We start from the raw sequence: 25,179 nt of genomic DNA, 5'->3' as shown, positions 1-25,179 counted from the left end.
CTATATAAACCAGTATCTCATTTCTCAGTCATGGCAAACCGTTCGAGGCACCTGTTATTTCATCATTTTCGAAATTCTTTACTCTTACATGTCAGCCAAAATAAACCAAGATCTTGGCTATTTTCTTGGCATCAATCACCAGATTGTAGTCCTATTGCAAATCATGCAAACAGTAAAAACAGGCCACACCATTAACAACCGTGTATGCCAAAGAGAACAGAAGAATATACACACAAAAAAAAATGGCGCACGCCATTATCATAACTTAAATACATAGAAATATAGTGTTTACATGAGATCAGCGAACTATATGAGCATATAAACTAGGTAAAAATAATACATAGAGCAAAATAAATACACCAGCTTAAGTAATAATAACGGCACAGCGATGGTCCCCAAGTTTATCTGCTGGCCCTAGGGAACCCTGGAACGCTCAAAGGCGGTTAACAATCGCCCAGAACCGCTTCACGAAATCGCCGTCCTCTCGGTCCTCCTCGCGCTTCGGCCTGACGTTCTCCTCCATCGAGACTTCACGCCCCTCGGCATCCCTCATCCCGTGAGCCATCGCCGCCCTCTCCTTCCAGAACCCGCTCTGGAACTCCGGCCTTCTCATCGGGATCGAGCGCATCTCGCCAGGAAATCCCCCTGGGATTCGAGGCCCCCTCATCGGGATCGAGCGCATCTCGCCAGGAAATCCCCTTGGGATTCGGGGCCCCCTCATCGGGATCGAGCGCATCTCGCCGGGAAACCCCCTCTCCATATGGGGGCCCCTGGGGAACCCTATCATGTCGTCACCAAAGGGGATCTCGCGCCCGCCGGGGCGGCCGTGGCGGTGGCCGCGGCAGCCGTGACGGAGACGGAGCGGGAAGTGGGGATTGATCGGACGGTGGATGTGGCCGCCGATCGGACGGCGGAGGGAGAGGTCGACATGGTGGAAGGGCTCTACGGCGGCGGAGATGGATCCATCGAGTGATTTATCGAGCGATACGACGGTGGCCGTCTGATCGGTGTCCTTCGGCAGGTCCTGCTTGGGGACGGCGGTGGAGAACGGGAAGCTGTCATCAGGGACGAAGCTGGCATGGGAGAGGAGGAGGAGGGAGGAGATGACGAAAAAGAGGACAGCGATCTTGGCCGGCGCCATTGCTTGAGACGGAGATGATGATGTGGTGGTGTGGGGAAGGCGGTGGGGGAGTGGGGTATTTGTAGAGAGAGACGGGGTTAGAGGGCGCGGTGGGGAGTCGCGGTCAATGCGGGCAGCGGGCAGCGAGAGAGAAAAGTAGGACCCGGAGTTCGCTTCGGCTCGAACTCGGTCAATGCCGGGTTCCTTTCTACCAAACAACGGGCAACACGGCATTCGCCGTGCCGAGCTGGGCGGAGCGGAAAGGATGGCGAAGTTTTGGCATCTTGCGGCAGGGAGAGCGGCATCCACTTGCAAACACGTCGTTCCGGATGTGAACATGGAGAATAATGAACCGGAGAATATGACAAAAATACATGTTGGAAAATACTTGTCAACGAGGTACATTAGGCCCTAAGCAATCCATTCTACGAATAACAAGCCGTGTACATCATCATATTTTGACAATGCGCAAGGTCATATTTTGACGGGATAAAGTGAATCGAATAATATTTGTCTAGATTCAATTTTATATTTGAATACATTCAAATATAAATAAAAATTTAGTATTCTACTAATATTTATATCTATATTCATATTTATCAAATAAAAATTAGAATTTTTTGCACGAATACTCTTCTAAATATCGGATTTTACATGAATATTCTTTCAAAATTGATATTTGCATATATACCATTGTAAAACTTTGTTATTGTACAAATGCCTCTAATATAATGGTTGTTCTAACGGTGTTAAGAAAAATTACGCTATTGTTCCTATCTTCTTCTCCTGCTATCGGGATCGGAATTGCAATCTATTTGCATGTCTACCCATTAAGGATATTTTAGTCATTTTAATTTAAAACCGTTAATTTTTTTGTATCATTAGATAGCATGAATACATATGCAAAAATAAAAATAAAAAAGGGTAGACATGGGTACATATGCAAAAATAAAAATAAAAAAAAGGTAGAATAGCAAAACAAGTGTTTTGTGAGGATATACATGCAAATATCAATTTTAGAAGGGTATTTATGAAAAATCTGATATTTAGGAGGATATTCATGTAAAAAATCCTAAAAATTAATATGAATAGACAACTATTTAATCTATATTCAAATATTCGATTCTATTTATAATCCTATTTAATTTTGTATAATACTCATAAACTTTTAAAAAATATATATAACTATATTAATATGCTATTAACTTAATTTATTATTCACTTAATAATATCTTTGATTTTGTGGTTATAAAGTTTAATTACTTGGATTTATATCTGTACTTATATTCATACTTTCAGTATCTAATTTGTATCCGTATCTACTTAAAAGTTTAAAGCATTTCTCCAACATGTATATATACCTTGGCAAGAAAAAATTGCTTTAGTTTGCAAATGAAATTGATTCACAATTGATATAAGATATGGAATTAGAATGCTTCACATTTTCTTTTATAGGAACAAGCATGTCAAAGAATCCCATTTGATCATATTAATCATGTTATATATAGTTCACTTGTGAAATTAGCTTGTCTCCAAGATGCACTCTTGTAATCAGAAGCTCTATGGTGAAAGTGGTTGCTTCATTGGCACCTAAGTTTCTTGGACAAACAGAGATGTGGACCTAATCCAAAAGCCTCATAAAAAATTATGATGCCGTAAGTTTGTATCCTATAGAAACTTTTGAATGTGCTTTGATTGAAAGCACATATATAGCGTATGATTCATGTTGCTATTAGAATTTGGGTTGAGATCAGTCGCTGCCCAAAATGTGCTGAGGTCAGCCAGAACTGAAGTGCGCCGAGATTAGATGAGGCCAAGGTACTCTAAGATTGGCTCAAACTGAGATGGAAGGCATGATTGACCTACAAAGAAGTCCACTTGCCAGAAGATTTTCGGTGGAAGACTCTTCGATGCTTAAGTCAGAGATTTAAAACAAGAGTGGAAGAGAGAGAATGAGGAAAGAGGAGTATTAGATTGCTTATGTGAGTGTCCCCTTGTCATCCCTATATATAGGATAAGAGCGGTGCCCCTTATCTAATTCGTCGGGTAGTGTTGTAACTGCATGATAATAGTTGGTCGTGCACTTAACTGCATGGTAATGATTATTCACCATTGTCGGGTGGCGATAATTGCATTGATCGTGCTTTTTCTACCATCACCGTTACCAAGATCGGAATTATAGCCAGCTCAATATCCTTCGGCATTACTCTTGGACAAGACCGACCCATAATACATCGTTTAGTACCGTGCTCATTCACTTCGGCTAAGTCTGGGGTCAAGGAGGTCGGGATAACCTGACGTCAGGTTGACCAACATTCTTCCAGTAAATTCAGTATCTATATTTATACATATTGGCTATATTCATATTTATTGGCAAGTTAAACAATATTCTCCTATAGATGCACCTCTTTTCACAATTATAACAACTAAATTATATAATGTTTTTTTGTTTTTGTATATGTTTGCCACATATAAATGCAAATATGCAATATCATTTGAAGCTATTTATGTACTTGTTTTTGGATGGATTTAAATACATATATACTAATTCATGATGGTGCTTCAAACTAAACTAGTTTACAGTTTACAGTGCCTGCTTTAAAGTAGGTCTACACCATATATATACTAACTAGATCTGGATATCTTTGATGCTTACAGTTTATTTAGTAAATATATATATGTGGTGGATGGCTGTTATGCTATCCATTCAAGACAAATTGCAATGAATTTGATAAACTATGCTTCGATTTGAGTTTAATATTCAATAATTTAAAAGTGTATATGGAAGTTTATTGACTCATTTCTATGGTTTTCCCATGTCTTCTTCTCAAACAATGGTCACGTAAGATATCATCAAAAATTTTGATGATAGTTTTTTTTTTGTACATAAAAAAGAGAAACCGATGATAGTTGATAGACACCGAGTTGTACTATAATTTTCAAACAAGAAATAAAATTTTTGATAAAAAAATAGAAAAGAAAGTCCCTATAGTTCGATCTATCATTCATTTTAATTAAACTATAACAAAAGTTTAGACCCTTGAAAATGGTGTGGTAAGGAAAAATGAATCGCAAAAGGAAACCTTAAGTCTGATTTCCCTGTGGGCTTCCACTATCTGATTTAGTTTTTCTTTTTTTCTTTTTTCTATCTGATTTAATACCTCCCGTGCACGTAGTCAATAACGGCTACTTGTTTCTGGGCCACAATCGCCAAACTAGGGCATCATCATTCATCACAAGATGCAGCGTGCGATCGGCTGCGTTTTATCCCGCATCTATGTTCATACTGCGTGGACTCTGCTTTTCCTTGTACCGAATTTACTCCCCGGCTATTCAATGCAAAGATGAAGTGCATTCAAGCTGGAATTTCATGGTGACGAGCAAGCCTAAGGAAAACTAAAAGATAATCCAAGTGAGAAAAATTAAAAGTACGCAAAATAATTTTTTAGTATCTTCTGATAAGATTTGATGAATAATTTGCTACATGGTGCTTTCTAGGAAATATATCCAAGCTTTGATGTTAAGCTTATATATCCTTCATTTTACCAAGTTTTTGTACCGTTGCCCCTCTTGTTAAATTTTTCTTCGCCATTCACAATAACTACTTATACAATGACTCTAATGCCCTTGCATCAATATCTTTGTAATGTTTAATCCTTAGTTTATATTGCAAATGAGCTATATTTTGCACAATTTTTTCTAAGATATTAGTATGAATATATTATAATTATTTCACACTAAAGACAAAAATTTATTGACACCAACCATCCCAATTTTCATATATTTGGATGGATCAATGGTCTATTCCACTTTTTTATTCATGTGGCATATCCAATCTAGATCATTATTAGTTTGCTTTTTTTTTCTTTCTTCTTTTCAAGTTCGAATCACATGATTTTAGTCTTTTATCTTCCTGATCTTCTTTGTTTTCTGAGTCAGAATAGGTCGAGGTTTTTTCCTTTTCAAGGTAATGTTCAAAGTCGCCTCAATTCACTTTGGTTTTTTTTTTGCTAAAGAATTCACTTTGGTTTCTCTCATCTCTTTTAGCTGAACAAAGTTAATACTAAACCATAGCTAAATTACATCCTTCTTTTCCTATCTCAAGAAAATGAACTAATACATCATAAAATATCATATAATATCCCAATAACCATGTATCATTAAATCATCAAAGGCTTTATGGCCATTACCATCACGTTGTGAACTTTTTTTTGAGAAATGTTATAAAATTTTCATCACTATATAGGATGGACAAGCTTAATTACACTATATCAAATAGAATTTCAATTTTTGCAAGTTAGGAGTGGCTAATCCCTGTCCATTATTCTATATCCACCTATCTCACCTAGACCGGTTCGAGCCTAGGATATACCGACCCCAAACCATCAGAATAAGAGCTCTATCGATCAAGAAGGTTAATCAGAATTGAACTTCGTTTTCATGACAAAATAATAAAGACCAGTGCCAACGGATCGCTCACTCCATAATATAATATTCTAATCATTATAAATCAATTGAGACATGAGATAATATCTCCTAATTATTTTGAGAATTCTTTGATCATGTACCCGACGAAGATAACGTGCCATCAAGAGTCTAGCCTAACTTTGGGCCGGTCACCGATTAACATTGCTTTAATATTGTCGTTCGAAAAAACCTTTCATACACTATAAGTTACATATGAATTATCTATTGATTAATCATACCATCACACCCTGTATGCCAATGGAAAAAGAGGATACACAACGGAAACGGCACATTCCATTAATATTATAACTTATTATACAGACGCATAAAATAGGCATGATAATAAGAAGTAAATACAACGCTTAAACCACAAGCATAGCCCACGCTTACATCCCAAGCATCACCATCTTTAGTACAGAACACTCGTGTGTCTGGACCGCACGAAGCAAGCCAAACTGGGACACTCAAAAGCGGTTTAGGAACGCCCAAAACCGCTTCATCCAACCGATTTCAACCCTGCCCCCCTTCCCGTGCTGCGCCCTCTTTTTTTTTTTCTTGATCTCCTTCTCCTCCTCCTCCTCCTCCTCGTCGTCGTCGTCGTCGGAATCCGAGTCTGAGTCCGAGTCCGAGTCCCTGTCTTTCTTCTTCTTCTGGTCTCTCTTCTTCTTCTTTCTCTTGTGCTCCTCTTCCTCCTCCTCCTTCGCCTTCCATTCTACCGGAATCCACTCCTTCGATTCCTCCGCGTCGACCTCCGTGAGATCTTGCGCCATCGCCTCCACTAACTTCCCGGCTACGTCGTCGGCTTCCGGCGTCCTCCTCGTCGGGATCCATCGCATCTCGCCGCGAAGACGCCCGGGAAACCCGATCCTGCCGCTGACGTGCGGGGACTCGCGCGGGAGAAATTGGCGGTCGACCGGGCGGAGGAAGTGATGGTCGATCGGGCGGCGGAGGGAGAGATCGACGACATGGTGGAAACCCTCGACGGCGGGGGTGGATTCATCGGACGATGATGGTTTGTCGAGCGGGACTGCGATGGCCTGCCGATCGGTGTCCTCCAGTGACTCCCACACGGTGACGGGGGCGGCGGAGAAGTCGTCGAGGACGTAGCGGGCTTGGGAGAGGAGGAAGATGGAGGAGATAGCGTAGAAGATGACGGTGATCCTGGCCAGCCCCATGGCCTCGGACGGACAGAACGGATTGTTGACTTTGGAACGTCGGAGACGTCCTTATAGACAGCGCATAGTTAGGGCTGCAAATGGGCTGGGCCGGGTTGGATAGTTAGGGCTGCAAATGGATCGGGCTGATCCATGACCTGACCCATATAAGATCCAATCCGACCCGAATTATAGGACCTGCGGGGCCGAGTCAGGTTCTAAATTTGGATCCGTTTTATTTTTCAGGTCGGGTCAGGTCCACCCAATCTCGAATCGGATCCGGATCCGACCCGACCCATATTAGGACAACATCATTTGGGCTTCGGAAGTTAGAGAGTGACAGCATCATTTGGGCCTACATTTTAGGTTGGGTTTGGATTATACATAGACCTGACCCGATCCGAATGACCTGTCGAATCAAAATTTATAGACATGGACTCGATCCGACCCGACCCGATTTTCAACCGGGTCATGTCTAGATCCAAAATTAGAACTTGAACAAGAAATCGGGTCGGATCGGGGTCATTTAGGACCCGACCCAACCCATTTGCAGCTCTACACATGGTGGGCTGGTGGCTCAACACCGGGAGTGATAAGGGGCTTTGAATCCACATCGAGATGCACATAAAATGCAGCTCCATTTGACATGCATCTTGATGTGATTCAAAGGTCCGGCGTACATCGGAGGCTTCCGTACATGAAGTTCGGGCCTGTTTGTGTTTTGCACCACATCAAGATGCAGCTCCACTTGATATCGATATGGATCCGACCCGAACTTCATGTACGGAAGCCTCCGATGTACCGCGGACCTTGAATCCACATCAAGATGTGCATAAAATGCAGCTCCATGACAAGCATTTTGATGTGGATTCAAGGTCCGAGGTACATTGAAGGCTACCGTACATGAAGTTCGGGCCGGATTCCCTTACCATTTTGTGTTTTGCACCACATGTTATACAATCAGGATAGCGGCCACATCATCTATCTTAGGAATAACTCATCTCAAAAATTTGAATAGACACGATCGGTGCCAAACCGTGAGGACTCATGCGAGCGTATATGCATTTAGTCCATATTGGTTATTCACTGGGTAGATATTGAGTATTTATACAGAATTAAAAAATTTAAATAATACCTTTTGGCTAGAATTTTTGGATGACCATGGTCCGTTCATGTAGGCCGACAATGGGCAGAGCTGCGTAGATCTTGTATTATTAAAAATAAAGTGGTAGCAACATGTAGACCAATATGTATTGGATGAAACCCATGCAATCATGGCCATAAAATGGCACATCAAAACATGCAATTGATAAACTGCATCTCATTAAAGCCTGAGACAATAAAAAAATTATTTCAATTCATACTTAAAAGCCCGCACCACATACGTGCTAATGTTGACGTGCAGCATCACTTCCTTCTGGTGAAGGTTCTACTTAAAAGTCCATAGTGGCATCTAGATTATTCTAACCTTATTTTTACTTCCTTCATAAGCAAAGTTTCTGACAGATTTTTAGTATGAAAAAGAAAGTTATGACAGATTAATAGTCCATTATGGATCGAGCATTACGTTTATAAATTGCTTTAATTGCTGAAGATAAAATATAATATACATAATTAAAGAGTTTAACCAACTCGCATCTTGACGGCCATTTTTAAAGAAAAAGATGGAATACTTTTACTCTTAAGGTTCTCATTTTCTGGTCCAATCGGGAATTCTACCACAACAACTACGAATCGAATCTCTAAGGCTTAATTAATTATCCATTTCAAGTCAATTCTAATAAAAAATCGAGTCCTAAGTCCAGACCTCAATTATGATATACCTTTGGGCTCTTGGTATCCTAGTTAGAAAAACGTTAGACAAGTAGAGCCATCACCAAGTGACTACTCTTGGAGCGGAGGATGGTGGCTTCATCCGGTGAACTCAAATCTCCATAATTGCATGTAACATCCAAATACTGCTCATTCTCTTTAATAAAAAAGACTATTCTCATGAATCACCCATTTTGATTATTGTCCACTGGTTGCATGCGGCAGTCGAGAATTGGTACAGTACAAATATCCCTGGAAGTCAACTGAGTAGCGAGTTCATTTATCGAAGAATCACGAGAAATATCCCTGGAAGCCTTATTTTAAAAACATATACTTGGAAGCCAAACCAGGGAAAAGGCCTTGCAATTATCTAATAACTCGCGTTGTCGGCGTGCAATGCACAAGGCGTGGAAAGAGTTCGAAACAGTGAAGGGAAAACAAATGATGCGCGCTGCCGACCTCTGGTATCAGAAAAAATAAATAAAATTGAATCGAACCTGGGATGGAGTTTATACATATCTAGGGCTGGTCCTGGGCTGAGTCTCGGGTGTAAACTTATTCATTTTTATTGGACCTACTTATGATCAACTCTAGTACGTATATATGCATGCATGCATGTATGCATAGATATAGACATGCATATATGCATGTATGTATGTATGTATATAAGATATGAAATAAGGAAAGATCATAGGTCACTTTGATTGGCTAGCCTTGTCTCCAAATCCTCACCCTCAACCTCCAAACAAAAAACTGGTGCTTCTATGAACAAGCCCAACTTGCAGGCCTGCTCTTGTCTCTTCCTCATGGTATAATAGTACATCCAGCCCAAAACTCTGCAGCGTTCCACAAATCATGGGCTTGGGAGGCCCAGTTACTGGCCTAACAACTTCGGCTCGTCTGCCGGCGAAGGCGAACGATGACCGCACGCCCCTGTCATTTTAGCCCCTAAAACCCTCACGCCCATCCCGGCGCTAAACCCTCGTCTTCTCCGCCAGGGGCTTCCCCCCATGCTGATAGCATGGTGGAGAAGAACTCTTCCAGCTATTGCAACTAGCCTTCCTTCTTCGAGGAATCGAAACCTGTCCCTCCCATTGCCCGCCGCTCCCCTCGGCCCCGTGCTGTCCGCCACTGAAGACCGGATTAAATCTTTCTTGAAATCCGGAATGATCGACGACGCCGTCTCCCTCCTAACCCGAGCCCCCGAAACGAGCTCGAAACCGTCCTCTGTTCTCTGCTTCAACCTCGTACTATCTTCTCTGACGCGAGCTCGTAGATTCGAGTCCACGGTCTCCCTCTACCACTCCATGCGCCGCTCCGGCGTGCCTCCGGACGTCGTCACCCTTAACATCCTCATCAACTGCTACTGTGAGTGGGGCCATTTGGATCTTGCGCGCCAGGTGTTCGACGAAATAAGGTTCTGGTCTTACTCCCCGAATGCAATCTCTTGTAATACTCTGATCAAGGGCTATTGCAGAAAAGGTAGGATCTTTGATGCGTTTGATGTTCTACGTGAGATGAGGGAGAAGGGGCCCAGCCCTGACAGCAGAACCTACTCGATTTTGATTGATTTTGTTTGCAGTAATTCGAATTCGGAATTGGGCATGCGTTTGATTTCTGAAATGCTGAGAATTGGATTGGTTCCGAGTGAGATTGCTTACAATTGTGTCTTGGCTGGGCTTTGTAGCGAAGGGAAGATGAAGTTGGCGATGATGCTCTATACTAGGATTGTCAAAATGGGAGTTAAGGGAAATGTGGTAACATATACTGGTTTTATAAATGGATTGTGTCAGGAGAGGAGGCTAGTTGAAGCAAAATTGCTTTTTGATGAAATGCTGGAGACGGGCTTCTCTCCAAATGTCATAACTTACACTGCTCTGATTCATGGACTATGTGAGTATGGTCAGCTGGAAGAGGCCATGGGAATGATCGAAGAGATGATTTGTCGTGGTTGCAGTCCGAATGTAGTTACATACACAGGAGTCATGGGTGGACTTTGTAAAGAGGGTATGGTAGAAGAGGCGTTGAGGCTTTTAGATGTGATGACCCAAAAAGGGGTAGACCCTAATGAATTCACATACTGTACTCTACTAAATGGGTTATGTAAAAGAGGGCGAATTGAGGAAGCAATCAGATTCTTTAGCCAAATGGAAGAGAGAGGATTCGGGGATAATGTTGTTGCTTATAATATTTTGATCTGCGGATTTTGCAAAATGGGTAATATGGAGGAAGCCAGGAAGCTTCTCCAGGATATGAAAAGGAAAGGGACCAAGCCTGATGTCATCACGTATAACACCTTGATGGATGGGTACTGTAAGATTGGGAAAATTGAGGCTGCACATGATTTATTAAGTGACATGGAAAGGCAGTGTTTAAGGCCAAACGTGGTGAGTTATAATACTTTAATGGCTGGTTTTTGCAAGGTGGGTGATCTTGAGCGTGCTGCAAATTTGGTGGAAGAGATGGCTGGTAAAGGAGTGGAGCTTGATGTTGTAAGTTATAGTATACTTTCAGATGGAATGTGTAAGGCTGGCAGGTACCAAGATACAGAGAATTTGCTGCATCATATGGCTGAGAATGAGATAGAACCTGATGCTATGATGTATTCATGTATACTTAATGCATACTGTAAAAATATGCGCTTGCAGGAAGCCAAAAGTATTATTAGAAGGATGACAGAAAAGGGGCATCAGACAAATATAGTAATCCATAATGCTATTCTGCAGGGCTTTTGCATCAAAGGTGAGATTAAGGAAGCAATTAGGGTGCTCAATGAAATAATTTTGAATGACATCGCTCCATCTACTGTTATGGTTTCTCTTTTTCTAGAGTATATTTGTAGGTTCGGTCAGCTAGATAAGTTCTTAGACTTGCTGCCAGTCATGCCTGATAAGGATGGGGATTGATGCCGTGATGAGTCTGCAAGTGTTTTACAATTCAAATGCCTGTGGCAACTATGAGTTTGGAACATAACAACCAGATACTATGAGCACTCCCTCTTTGAGATCTCCTTTGTCAGAAGTAGTATAGTAAGGCAAGAGTTGATATGTTGAGAATCTGATTTCTGCAACATCTTCCAGCTGCTTCACAGTTTGCAAGATGAAAGGACATATTATCTCAAGAAGCAATTATGTTGTCGAAGCATTATTTGCATGCCTCTTTCCATCCTGCAACTAATTTGGGTAAAGTAAACCATTTACCTACCTGAGAAATGAGGAGATGCTACATTTGCTGGTTGCCCATTTATAAAAGACACAGCTGTTTTACTTGGTAAGAGTGCCAGGCCTTACCAGGAGTTCAAAGTGCATTGCATGTCGATAGTTAGTTTTAATTCTACCAAAAGTGTGCCAGAAGTTTCTGTACAGTTTGTAACTGTCTTTTTTGTGTGTTTTGACAGGTCTTTCTTAGGATTGTGGAAGAGAAATCTCAAAGATGTTGACATGTATTTTTACGACTTCTATTAACATGCATTTGTTGTTTACATGCTTTTCGAGATGGCAACAATTTCATATGAACATGACATAAATTCTATACTGGTGCTCTGGCTGTTGCAAGTTTTTCCTTATATGTGAAAGGGCTCCTATTTTGACTGAAAACGATGTGGCTTTTCCCTTTCTATAGAATAGAGACTTAATAACACAATGAAGAGAATTAAAGGAAAAACAAAAGAATTTAAAAGACTTGGATTTCCATGCGACCTTGTGTATATAAAAAGATGCCAGAACTTGCTAAAACTTATGTTTTAATGACTTTAACACTTCTTCACTCAATTTAAACCTAAATTAGAATTCTTGGACACTATTTCTATCCTAAACAGGATCCCAAACAACCCTAATTTAGCCCAAAAGATCAACTGGATTTAGAAGAACAAGGCATAAGGTAGTTTTAACACTATTAAGAAAAACATTAAGGAAAACTTGACAAACCAAAGAACTCATTCAATTTAAAGAAAAAATGAGGAAAAAAAAAACGTCTTTTGTTGAAACAACTAGCTTTCTCACACATCTTTCTTCCTGCAAACCAACGAGTTTTGCGTTGGAAGTTCATACCATGTTTCAAACTGATATAGGAAGAACCTACCACTTGGTACTCTCCAGAATCTGAAGATTTTCCTCAATTGATTCATGGCTGGCCTTCAAAATTGATTTCACCAACCCAATTAAACAAGCCCATATTAAGCTTACTTTGTTCAGTGAATCCTTGTTCACTGCTTGATGTAGGTTTTATCAGCTCTTCGTGAACTTGTGAAATTTTGTACAGATTTTATAGACTAGATCTGTTTGTTATTTATTCTTTTCCCATAAACACAAAAGCACATGAATATATGGATGCATGTACTTATGCATGCATGTATCCATGCATGCATATATGTATGTATGCAAGTATATGTTGGTCGATAGGTAGGTATATTGGTATGTATGTATGTATGCACATATGTATGTGTGTCTGTATGCATGTGTGTGTATGTATGTGTGTTTGCGTGTATGTGTATATGTATGTATTTAGGTACTTGCGCATGTGTGTATATATATATATCTGTTTGTGTGTATGTATGTATGTATGTATGTGTTTGTATGTAAGTATGTGTGTGTGTGTGTGTATCTATTGTGCGACTTTTTTTGTAAGGTTTTAGAGTTTAAACTATTCACTTAAGAATTTTCATGAAAGCTGAAAGGTCGAACATAAACGGGCTCATCCATGGAAGATAAGAACGGGTAGGGCGAAAACTGAGAAGGTAAGTTTTCTTTTACCATATGAACCTGGTGTGATGGAAGGTATTTGCTAAAAATTTCTATAGTTCTTTTGAAATCTCCAAGAGCATGGTATCTTTTATCTAAAGGGTGTGATTGGATTTTCCTTGTTTATTGTTCATGGCAAAGGGGATAAGTGAGTGGGGGGTTGTGGAAGTTGATATTTTATGCAAATCAAATGAGAAACCTATACAAAATTTTTTCTTGTTCTAGCATGGATAGGTTTGCAAGTCGAGCTTTCTTATTATGTCTTTTCAAATTACTTCATTCTTGATAGCTGGTATAAAAAAACTTCATTGTGGCTTATGTTCCTGTGTTTGCCTCTTGTTCTTCAATTATTTCTGGAAACTTAGTAAAGGAAATCAAATGCGAGATTTTGGCATGCTATGACTTATAATATCTTCACTGCGAATCTGGTAATTGCTCGTTAATGCTTGCTAGGATGAGCAATCACCTATAGAGTATATATATTTTTTCCTGTATACAACCATTTGATAATATCTTCTTATTCAAGTTGGTGTAGGGTTTTAGCATGTTATAATGCGCAGCGGAAGCTAGGGATTTTAACAATTTCTTAATAAAGTCCCTATGCATGAAACCCTTTTAAGCCTAGATCACCTTAATGATTACAATCAAATGATATAAAATAAATGCAGAATTAGTAGAATACCTCAAACGCTAATCCAAAGTGTACAATCTCCACGAGGCGTCCAAGTGTCCGCCCTCCAATGGTGATCCACACGAAAACTTGATCAAGACTTTAGCTCCAAAGACTTTTGATCCTTAATGCAGAATTCTTCTAAAGAACTCTAATGGCTTGCTTTCCTTCCTTTTATTTTTCTTTAGCCTTCTAAAATCACTTCTAATCCTTTTGTCCTAAGAAGACCACCTTGTCTTGGCTTAGGACACACTAGAAGCAATGCTAGAAAGAAAGAAACTAATGTAAGAAAGAAAGAAGAGAGGAGTGGGGTGGAATTGGAATGATGAAACCCATGGAATGCTAACCTATTTATAATAGGTGTAGGGATACATCTCCAAGGGATGCATCCCATCCACACATCCTCTCATGAAAGGGCATCATCTAAAGGGCCATATCAAATAAGAGGAGGTGCAGATCAAGTGAGGAGGTGTATCAAATGATATGTCCTTTCATGTGGTGCCATATTTTGACCAAGTCAACATCACATGCTAATCACATGTCCATCACGCCTCACCTCTTGATCTTTCATGATGATGATCCAAGGGCTCCAATGCAAGGCGCCATTCACTTGACCCATTATGTCTTCATCCAATGGTGGGATTAAGATCCAATGGTCAATTATGGTAGCCATCCTCTAACCCAATCCAATTGGGTTAAACCAACTCTCCATTATGTCTTCATCCAACGGTAGATCAAGATCTAACGGTCTAGATTGAATGATTTATTAAATCTAATCCAATTAGACTCAAACCAAGCCAATTAGGTGCCAACTCTTGGCTAACCCATATTAGAATATGATCTAATCAAATTAGATCAATTAAGAATCAGATTCGAATCCAATTCGAATCAGATTCGAATCCAATTCGAATTAGGAGCTAAGGTTTGCAACACCTGCTAGGATGTTTATCTTGCAAACATGATCTAATCCAATTAGACCCTTAATAAGTTTTCTTGTGTGTGACCCATTGGGTTCCATACTTAGCCAGCAATAGGTGTGAGTGCGAGTTGACCCAACTTGATTAGAACTCTTCTAATCGATTTAAGTCCAAACTGCGCGAACCCGAACTTAACAATTAGAATCCTTTCTAATTGGTGATCGAATTAACTCTTTAATTTGATCAAACCTATAAAACAAGATTGACGTCTAGCAACGTGTCATGTCTATCCGAAAAATATGGAATTTGGTGGAAATACCAAAAATACCCTTCAGTGGCAAGTTACCATGCAATTCAATCCTTTAATCAAACTGCATCCCAAATATGCATATGAGTATGAATATATGTCAAACTCAATTTCATATTCATATTTTTCTCAATCTTTTAATGACAATTCAAATAATGAAACATTAGAAACTCTTTCTAATTTTCATTCTACTTTGATCAAAGGTTTCCTGAATTATCATATGATTAGAATAAATAGGATGCTATCTTCTCTTACTAGAAGTGATTAATTCCTTGTTGACCTACTCATAATCTTCGTACACAATTCACCATATCCAGAAGACCTCGTACATAACTTATTGTCATGAATGAGTGTAAACCAAAATATGGGTTCATGTGCACAAGATACCATGGTGATCTCAGGTCATAGGATCAGTTGCACAACTCCCACTAAGAGAATCATCTTTTGACATGTAAGTAAGACTTCATAAGATTTCTCTTTGTAGGTCAATTCAGTGAACTCATTCCTCTAATGAGCACCCACATCTTTGTATTAGTGTCTCCACACAAATGATTGTGAGATCAATCATCCTCTGCATCGAGCATACATAAGACATGCCAGTCTTTCCGGTAATCATTGATCCCCGACTCAATGTACCAATGACTGGGAATATTTAAGATTAGGATTTTAGGATTTTAAGTCTCACTAGTATGATTTCATCATAGTCTTAAAACCATTGCCCTAAACTAAGGAGTTTATCATAAATATAATCAACAGCATATGATAAAACATAACGCCTTTATTCATATTTAAATGTCATGTACATGATTTGGACAAATCAAAAGAAAAAACCTTTCGCAATACATATTGCGATTGGCTTGTAGGGCATCTACTCTTTCAATCTCCCACTTGCACTAAAGCCAATCGCTCTTATATTTTATCCCCATACAATCGAGGTGGCGATCGAACTGCTGTTGTGGTAGAGCTTTAGTGAACGGGTCTGCTAAGTTGTTCTTTGTGTCTACTCGTTCAATGACTATGTCTTGTCTCTCGACGATCTCTCGAACGAGGTGGAAGCGTCTTAGAATGTGCTTGGATTTGTGATGAGATCTTGGTTCCTTTGCTTGAGCAACAGCTCCAGTGTTGTCACAATAAACTGAAACTGGTCCAGCAATCTCAGGAACTACTCCCAACTCAGCGATGAACTTCTTCATCCAGACAGCTTCCTTAGCGGCTTCACTTACAGCGATGTATTCTGCCTCAGTAGTTGAGTCAGCTACAGTTTGCTGCTTGGAACTCTTCCAGCTCACTGCACCACCATTTAGGGTAAAGACATACCCTGAAGTGGACTTGCTATCATCTGGATCTGATTGAAAACTAGAATCAGAAAATCCTTCTAGTTTCAACTCAGATCCTCCATAAACTAGAAAAATATCTTTAGTCCTTCTTAAGTACTTAAGAATATTTTTCACAGCTATCCAATGATTTTCTCCTGGATCAGCCTGGAATCTGCTTGTTATGCCTAAGGCATAAGCAACATCAGGCCTAGTACATAGCATAGCATACATAATTGATCCTACTGCCGAAGCATAGGGAATAGAATTCATTCTATTCCTCTCTTCAGATGTCTTAGGAGACATCTTCTTAGAGAGACGTATGCCATGACTCATAGGTAAGTAACCTCTTTTACTTCCTTCCATGCTGAATCTTTTTAGCACACGATCTATGTACTTAGACTGGGACAAGCCTAGCATCCTTTTAGATCTATCCCTATAGATCTTTATACCAAGTATATAGGATGCTTCTCCCAAGTCTTTCATGGAAAAGCTTTTTGATAGCCAAGTCTTGACCGATTGTAACATTGGAATATCATTTCCAATGATTAGTATGTCATCTACATACAATATTAAGAAGACAACGGCACTCCCACTAGTCTTCTTGTACACACATGGTTCATCCACATTTTTGATAAAACCAAACTCTTTGACTGTTGTATCAAAACGGATGTTCCAACTCCTCGATGCTTGCTTTAATCCATAAATGGATCTCTTAAGCTTGCATACTTGATTTGCTCTCCCACTTGAGACAAATCCTTCTGGCTGTGTCATGTAAACCTCTTCCTCAAGATAACCATTAAGGAAGGCGGTTTTGACATCCATCTGCCAAATTTCATAATCATAGTATGCAGCTATTGCAAGCAAAATCCGAATAGATTTAAGCATGGCAACTGGTGAAAAAGTTTCATCATAGTCAATTCCTTGCTTTTGCCTGAAACCTTTTGCCACCAATCTAGCCTTGTAGGTTTCTACTTGGCCATCTGCTCCAATCTTCTTCTTATAGACCCATTTGCAACCTATAGGGTTAACACCTTCTGGTGCATCAACCAAAGTCCATACTTGGTTGGTATACATAGAGTCTATTTCGGATTTCATAGCTTCTAACCATTTGTTAGAGTCATTACTCATGATAGCTTCCGAATAGGTCAGAGGATCATCATTTTCGATGATGTGGGCTTCATCATTCTCAATGATAAACCCATACCTCTTAGGTGCATTTCGCACTCTATCTGACCTTTGGAGAGGAGATGTGTGTTGTGGTTGTACTTCATCAATGGGTACATTTGGTTGAAGAATTTCTTGTGTTTCTATTTGTAGGTCTTGAACTTCATTAAGTTCAATTCTTCTTTCACTGCCCTTTTCTAAGATAAACTCTTTTTCTAAGAAAGTGGCATGCCTACTAACAAATACCTTTTGTTCAGTAGGGTGATAGAAGAGATATCCAATACTTTCTTTGGAATAACCTATAAATGTACATTTATCTGATCTAGCACTTAGCTTATGTCCAAAATTTCTTTTGACATATGCTTGGCAGCCCCATATTTTAAAATATTTAAGATTGGGCTTTCTACCTCTCCATATCTCATATGGAGTACTAGATACAGATTTTGAAGGTATCCTGTTTAGCACATATGTAGCAGTTTTTAAGGCATAACCCCAGAAGAAAATAGGAAGATCTATAAAGCACATCATGGACCTTACCATATCTAATAGAGTACGATTCCTCCGTTCAGCTACACCATTTAGTTGTGGCGTATACGGAGGTGTCCATTCAGAGAGAATGCCCTTTTCTTTAAGATGATTTAAAAATTCACTAGAAAGGTATTCACCTCCTCGATCAGATCGAAGGATTTTAATACACTTTCCGGTTTGTTTTTCAACCATACTTTGATACTCTTTAAACTTATCAAAGGCTTCGTATTTATGTTTCATAAGATACACAAATCCGAACCTTGATAAATCATCAGTGAATGTGATGAAGTAAGAGTATCCACCTCTAGCTGGAGTTGTCATAGGACCACATACATCTGTATGTATAAGTCCTAATAACTCACTTGCCCTTTCTCCATGTCCAGTGAATGGAGACTTGGTCATTTTCCCCATAAGACAAGATTCACAAGTTCCTAATGATTCATAATCATAAGGATCAAAGAACTCTTCTTTGTATAACTTGTTAATTCTTGATTCACTTATGTGACCAAGTCGGCAATGCCAAAGGAGGGTATTATTCACTTCCTCTCTCTTTCTTTTATTGCTTTTATTAATATGAAAGACATTGTCATTAAGTAATAAAACTAGAAGACCATTTTCCATAATGCCATTGCAAAGATGCTTATTAGAAAAATAAATAGAGCAACCATTGCCCTTTCCATTAATTTCAAAACCTTTCTTTAACAACAAAGGAATGGAAATTACATTTCTAATAATTTTGGGCATATAATAACAATCTTCTAATTGTAGGAGCTTTCCCGAAGGCAATTCCAAGTTGTAGGTTCCAACAGCTTCAGCCTGGATGGACTCTCCTCCAGCGCCATACAGCTCGAAGTCACCTTTCTTCAAAATTTTAATTTTCTGTAGTCCATTCAAAGATTTGCAAATGTGAAAACCACAGCCGGTATCCAATACCCATGAATTTGAATTTGAAGAACTTAATGACAAGTTGGCATGTAACATAAACATACCTTTTGATGCAACTCTTGCATCGGTCTTCATACTTGCAAGAAAACTCTTGCAATTCCTTTTCCAGTGGCCAGCTTTGCCGTAATGAAAACAGGTACTTGATCCGGAGTTTTTCTTTCCTTTTTTCTTTTTGATGCTACTCTTGGGGTTCAATCGTTTCTTAGAACCTTTATTTCCCGATTTCCTCATAGAGGTGCTATTTATAAGAAGGAGTGGACCTTTATCCTTCTTAATATGCCCTTCAGCTGTTTTGAGCATATTTAACAACTCGGGCAGGGAGGTGTTCAGCTTGTTCATGTGAAAGTTCACAACAAACTGAGAGAATGAATCAGGCAGTGATTGCAGGATCAAATTCTGACTGAGCTCACTATCCATAGCAAAACCTAATTGACTTAATCTGGTGATCAAGTCTATAACCATAAGAACATGGTTTTGCACTGAAGTTCCTTCATTCATTCTAGCACGGAACAACTGCTTAGATATCTCATACCTAGCAGTCCTGCTTTGTTCTCCATACAACTCTTTTAAATTGAAAAGTATGGATTGAGTGTCCATGCCTTCATGTTGCCTCTGTAATTCATTGTTCATAGAGGCAAGTATGATACATTTGACAGTCACACTGTCATTTTTCCACATCTTATGTGTGGCAACCTCCTCTTCTATAGCATCATCCCCTAGATCTCCAAGATCAGGGGTTTCAAGTATATAGGAAATTTTCTCCTGAGTGAGTACTATCTTTAAATTCCTCAACCAGTCCACATAGTTTGGTCTGGTCAACTTGTTGGCATCTAAGATGCCTCTTAGTGAAAGTGAAGAAGCCATTTAATAATTCTACATATGCAAGAACAAAACTAATATAAGCAGACCAATCATGATGACATGTTTGCAACTAGATAAGGACTTTAATCTAATTTGTCTCCTACTATTTTTATCGAATATCATAGCCCTCCCCTATGATAAACGTGAAAATATAATTTTTCTTAGTAGGGTTGAGATCCTAATTCATCATAAAAAGCCTTGTGTTTACACAACAAACTCTTATGAGTTCAAAGGTAGGAAACTCTTTCCAATTGCATCTCATGCAATTCTCAACTTTATCTTGTCCTCTTAAAATACTTATTGCCTTGTGTTAGCACAACAAACAATAATATTTTAGTTAAGTCAAACCCTTCATTTCCATATAGTCATATTCGAATAATATTGCCCTTGTGGTTGCACAACAAGGCAATATATTAAAATATGCCATAAGCATCTTAATGCACCAAGACAGTATAACATCAGTCCCCATTGTAAGTCTTGTGTTAGCACAACAAACTAGCATGGATCTTGACATAATAATATCGAGGCATGAAGGAAGGCTATCAATAGTGTTATATCAATATTAAGCTTATCCATAATAGGCAATCAAACAATTGGCCAGGTAAGCAGGTGGGAGGCTCCCCTTACTCAGAGAGTAAGGTCCTAATTAAGTAACCACCTTTAGTGCTTTCCTTAGACACCAATTAGATTAATTGTTCTAGAATGGGTTAGCTCAAAGTTTTTCAACACTATGACTTAATATAATTTTTATTGAGGGCTTACTAGTCTCTAGCACATTCTTTAATTGTAACATACATTTAACATGTCTAAAATAAACTATTATGCATCATGGCTATCTCATAGCATGTATAAATCATAAGCAATTAATTAACATGCTTCAACATATTTTCATATGGAAAATTTCATATCATGATATTTTATTACATAACATATCATATATTAATCATACATTTCAACATTTCTCTAAGCATATGACATTACTATCTCATAGTAAATTAATAATCATACATCATACATAATTATTTGATTGAACCAATTAAGGATGGCTCTGATACCACTGTAGGGTTTTAGCATGTTATAATGCGCAGCGGAAGCTAGGGATTTTAACAATTTCTTAATAAAGTCCCTATGCATGAAACCCTTTTAAGCCTAGATCACCTTAATGATTACAATCAAATGATATAAAATAAATGCAGAATTAGTAGAATACCTCAAACGCTAATCCAAAGTGTACAATCTCCACGAGGCGTCCAAGTGTCCGCCCTCCAATGGTGATCCACACGAAAACTTGATCAAGACTTTAGCTCCAAAGACTTTTGATCCTTAATGCAGAATTCTTCTAAAGAACTCTAATGGCTTGCTTTCCTTCCTTTTATTTTTCTTTAGCCTTCTAAAATCACTTCTAATCCTTTTGTCCTAAAGAAGACCACCTTGTCTTGGCTTAGGACACACTAGAAGCAATGCTAGAAAGAAAGAAACTAATGTAAGAAAGAAAGAAGAGAGGAGTGGGGTGGAATTGGAATGATGAAACCCATGGAGTGCTAACCTATTTATAATAGGTGTAGGGATACATCTCCAAGGGATGCATCCCATCCACACATCCTCTCATGAAAGGGCATCATCTAAAGGGCCATATCAAATAAGAGGAGGTGCAGATCAAGTGAGGAGGTGTATCAAATGATATGTCCTTTCAGTTGGTAATAAAAATATCCAATGAGGCCAAGCAATATTTCAAATTGGACATAGACACTAATTGTTTCAACTGGATTCTGATATTTCTTGAGAAAAACGGTGGGAATGCCACCCTCAGTGTTCAAACCTGGATTTGAGTATGATTGTTGCAGTGCTTCTCATAAATTGGTATTCATTATTATTTCTATAGAAGTGCTACATATTGCATTCATTTTTGTGATCTTCCATTTATTGTTCTAATATGTCATTTTATTGGCATTCAATCTGTTCAAGTTGAAGAGCTAGATGATGTGAGTGGATTTTCTGTCAGTTTCTCATTAGATTTACAAAATTGAAACTGTCATGCTTTAGAATTACTGTTTCCATGTCTTTCAGGTCAGATGATCATTTTGGTCATGCTTGACAGGTATGTGAATTGTGACAACACCTAACAAGAGATGTCTCTCAAGGGCGTAATTTTTGAGGTCAACTTTTGGCATTATATGCAAGAGAATTGAATCTATAACCATGCACACTTCTTATTTTTGTTGTGTACGGTTCAAGACTTGCCTACTTTGGGTCAAGATTCACAGTGGGTTTGGTTGCTGTTATGGTGTGCTGCTTCATTTTGAAATGAATTGATCCACACTATCAGAGATTGCAGCAGGCACAGCCAAACCACTAGCATCCTCCACCACCACCATGACCTGCTCCTTGTTCCTTTGGGTGAGAGGGGGTCAGCTATGAAGTGCAACCCTATAAGAGTTCTCCAGAAAGGATCGAGCAACATATTATAGCTGGCTGTCAGGCCAAATCATCCACCAGAATCATGTAAACATTTTTATCCACTTCTTTTATTGCAGTTAAGTATTTCATTATATGCATTGGATACTGAATGCTAGTGTGCATAGGCTTAAAAGTCTTTCATTGAAAGGTTGTGAGCCATTTTTTTGTAATGCCTAAGACAAAAGGAACATTATTGTGCTTGTAGGAAGATTGTGTGTTCAGTCACATCTCGAGGAGTATTTTTTTGGGCTCAATTGGATTTATACTAAGCCTAAACTTATTGCAATATTTTCCATGTCTATTGTCTTGATCAAACTTAGTACTAGGTTATCTGATTTTTCTTTTTTAGGTTAAAAATCAGGTTCACTTGCTGAAATGCTACTCATACCAACATCCTAAAATTCCTATTAGGTGTTGTGATCGCCAACCTCAGTGCATTTCTACATTTTGCAGTTACTGCTACTGTCATCATCAATACCATCACCACTTCACTTTGAAAGTTGCCCCCAATGGAACATTGGGGGTGGGGGGAGGGACACTGCATTCCAAAGTTCATACTCAGTGAAGTATTAAAAGGCTGTTCTCTGTTCTGCAATTATAGGGCCTCAAAATGAAAACCATTAAGATGTGTGGCTCCACTTGTTCTGGTCGTGTATCAAAACTATTTTCATAGATGTATCAATTACTTGATAGTCAAAATCGAGAAGATCATACTATTTCTCAAATCAAACATATGTCAATTGTGGCCATTTCTGTATTTTTGAATTCTTTTCTTTAATCCTTTTTTTAAGGACTCCTCCCTTTTGTAGTCCAACGGGCTCCTCTGAAGAGTTTTCCCATTATATCTAGCTTCCATGGTTCTTTTGAAACTTTAGATGCTCCTTGGACCTTAAGAAAAATGTTGTATTGCTTTTGAGCACTCCTAGAGCCAAGACATCTCATATGTGAGACCACGACTTGAGTTTCCCATCAATCTTTTCTCTGTCTTGGAAAAACTGTTAGCTGTTGAAATCACCGCTTGTCCCAAAAGCTTAAGTTGATAGAATGAGGTAAATTTACTTATATATTTTATATTTTTTTACACTCTTCCTCACATGTGGGCTGGACTTTCCTTCAATAGGTGAGCCCAACATGTGAAATTTTTAATAATGGGGTTAAAGAGTGCGGAGACAGGATTCGAACTCAGGACCTCTGCTCTGATACCATGTTGAAATCACCATTTGTTCCAAAAGCTTAAGATGATAGGATGAGGTAGATTTATTTATATATTTTATATTTTCTTACACTAGCTACCTAAGCTATAAAGCTATGACTTGAGTTTTCCTTCAATCTTTTCTATATTTTGAGGGGCTGCGGTCTTTTTTGAGAGAGTAAAAAAAAATCTGGCTGTTAAGAGAGTATTTTGAGTCTAGATTATATGTGTTTGGTGTTCATTTTCATTTCTGAACTAATTCAATGAGATCAGGTACTTATACCAAGAAAAGGGCACCAGAGATCCTGACAACTAGAGGCTTTGCCTATCAAAACTACGTGATCCACAGCGTCTGTCACGAGTGTCACCTGAAAACAAGAAACTCTGAAGTCTGAATCTAAGTCTGTTCTTAATGCAGTGGGAACTCGGAACTCCTCTGGACCACTCTTACATATTAACATGCTACTGATACGGGAGGTGACAGCATGGCGCTGGAGTTGATTTGCGCAAAAGAAATGCATCTACCCCCGCCCCAAGAGTGCACAGGAGGTGTCTGCATTCATACCCAATTCCTGCATGAGAGCTTTCAACTCACTGCAAACAGACTGCTGCTAATTTTTTTTTATCCAGATACATGAAAGAGAACCCAGATTTTAACCAATCAGGCTCACTGCTTCCTTGAATCTTAAAATTCTTGTCTTTCTAGCCTGGATGACTATGCTTGTGTAACTCCTTTTTGAATTGGTGACATGGATGACTATGATTCCTTGAATCAAACAAATATGGTTCTTATTTCTTCCGCATCTATACCTTTTCCGCAAGTTTTTTTCGTTCTCTGGTTAATGAGGTTAAATTGAAGGGAGGTTTCCGTTCTTCCGGCTTCCTGGGTTTATGGGTAACATCATTTTTGTTCAGTTATCTTCCGCTAGTTCATAGTGCTTATGGCAAAGGTCGAGAGCCGGCAGTGAAACTTTAATCTGAGCAACGTAGATGGGATGATGCTCGTCGACAATGGGTAATTTTTGTTAATCATCCAATTTAGACTTCAAAAAAGAAACTTCGCCATGCTGGCTCGCAAGAAGACTTGGATGCAAGGGGTAATACCTATCTCAAAGTTCTTAATGGAGAATCTAATGTACAACACTAAATCATCTAGGACAAGGAGTGTATGCTTTTCAACCAATATGATGATGCTAAGCCCAGTTTAATTCACCCATTCTTATAATGACCTAGATGAATTGCATATAGACGTCCAAACTGGCCCACATTGAAAACGGAAGGCCATAAGAACGCCGTTTAATTTTCGAGGCATGTGGAATCATGTCTCCTGTAAATGGGAGAGCTAGATGACGGGAGAGAAAATGAAGGGGGAACAAAGGGGTGCTTCACATTTCTCATCACCATCCGTTCCAATTGACACATGGTGGACATCCAACTCTCCAGATTAGTGCACCAATCTCGGGGCCGATGATCGATCCAGCTTCCATGTTAGAAATTGCATTCGCTACACTATTGTGGTGTTGCATGTTT

General features: G+C 39.1%; 1 protein-coding gene across 4 annotated transcripts; it reads left to right on the top strand.

Annotated features, from left to right (window-relative positions):
• Nucleotides 1-9,393: 9,393 nt before the first annotated feature.
• Nucleotides 9,394-24,452, top strand: LOC103707667 (uncharacterized). Of its 4 annotated transcripts, none has more exons than XM_088709386.1 (4): nt 9,394-11,823; nt 11,951-13,288; nt 22,099-22,502; nt 24,068-24,452. In XM_088709386.1, exon 1 carries the CDS (start codon nt 9,564-9,566, stop codon nt 11,457-11,459), a length of 1,896 nt encoding a protein of 631 aa, XP_088565512.1. In that variant the 5' UTR covers nt 9,394-9,563; the 3' UTR covers nt 11,460-11,823; nt 11,951-13,288; nt 22,099-22,502; nt 24,068-24,452. The 4 variants fall into 4 exon arrangements, with proteins under 4 accessions (XP_088565512.1, XP_026661283.3, XP_088565511.1 ...); XM_026805482.3 differs by having other exon boundaries at nt 9,446-11,823; nt 11,951-11,995; XM_088709385.1 differs by having other exon boundaries at nt 9,446-11,823; nt 11,951-11,995; nt 23,923-24,452.
• The last annotated feature ends 727 nt before the right edge of the window (nt 24,453-25,179 follow it).

This window comes from Phoenix dactylifera, chromosome 12 (assembly GCF_051530095.1).
Source record: "Phoenix dactylifera cultivar Ajwa chromosome 12, Ajwa_hap1_PhDact_Kaust_v1.1, whole genome shotgun sequence".
NCBI classification, from domain to species: domain Eukaryota; kingdom Viridiplantae; phylum Streptophyta; class Magnoliopsida; order Arecales; family Arecaceae; genus Phoenix; species Phoenix dactylifera.
This window is presented reverse-complemented; position numbering and strand designations above follow the sequence as displayed.

Bases quoted from the DNA above. Each gene is read 5' to 3' on its own strand.
- LOC103707667 (XM_088709386.1), top strand. From the start codon at position 9,564: ATGCTGATAGCATGGTGGAGAAGAACTCTTCCAGCTATTGCAACTAGC.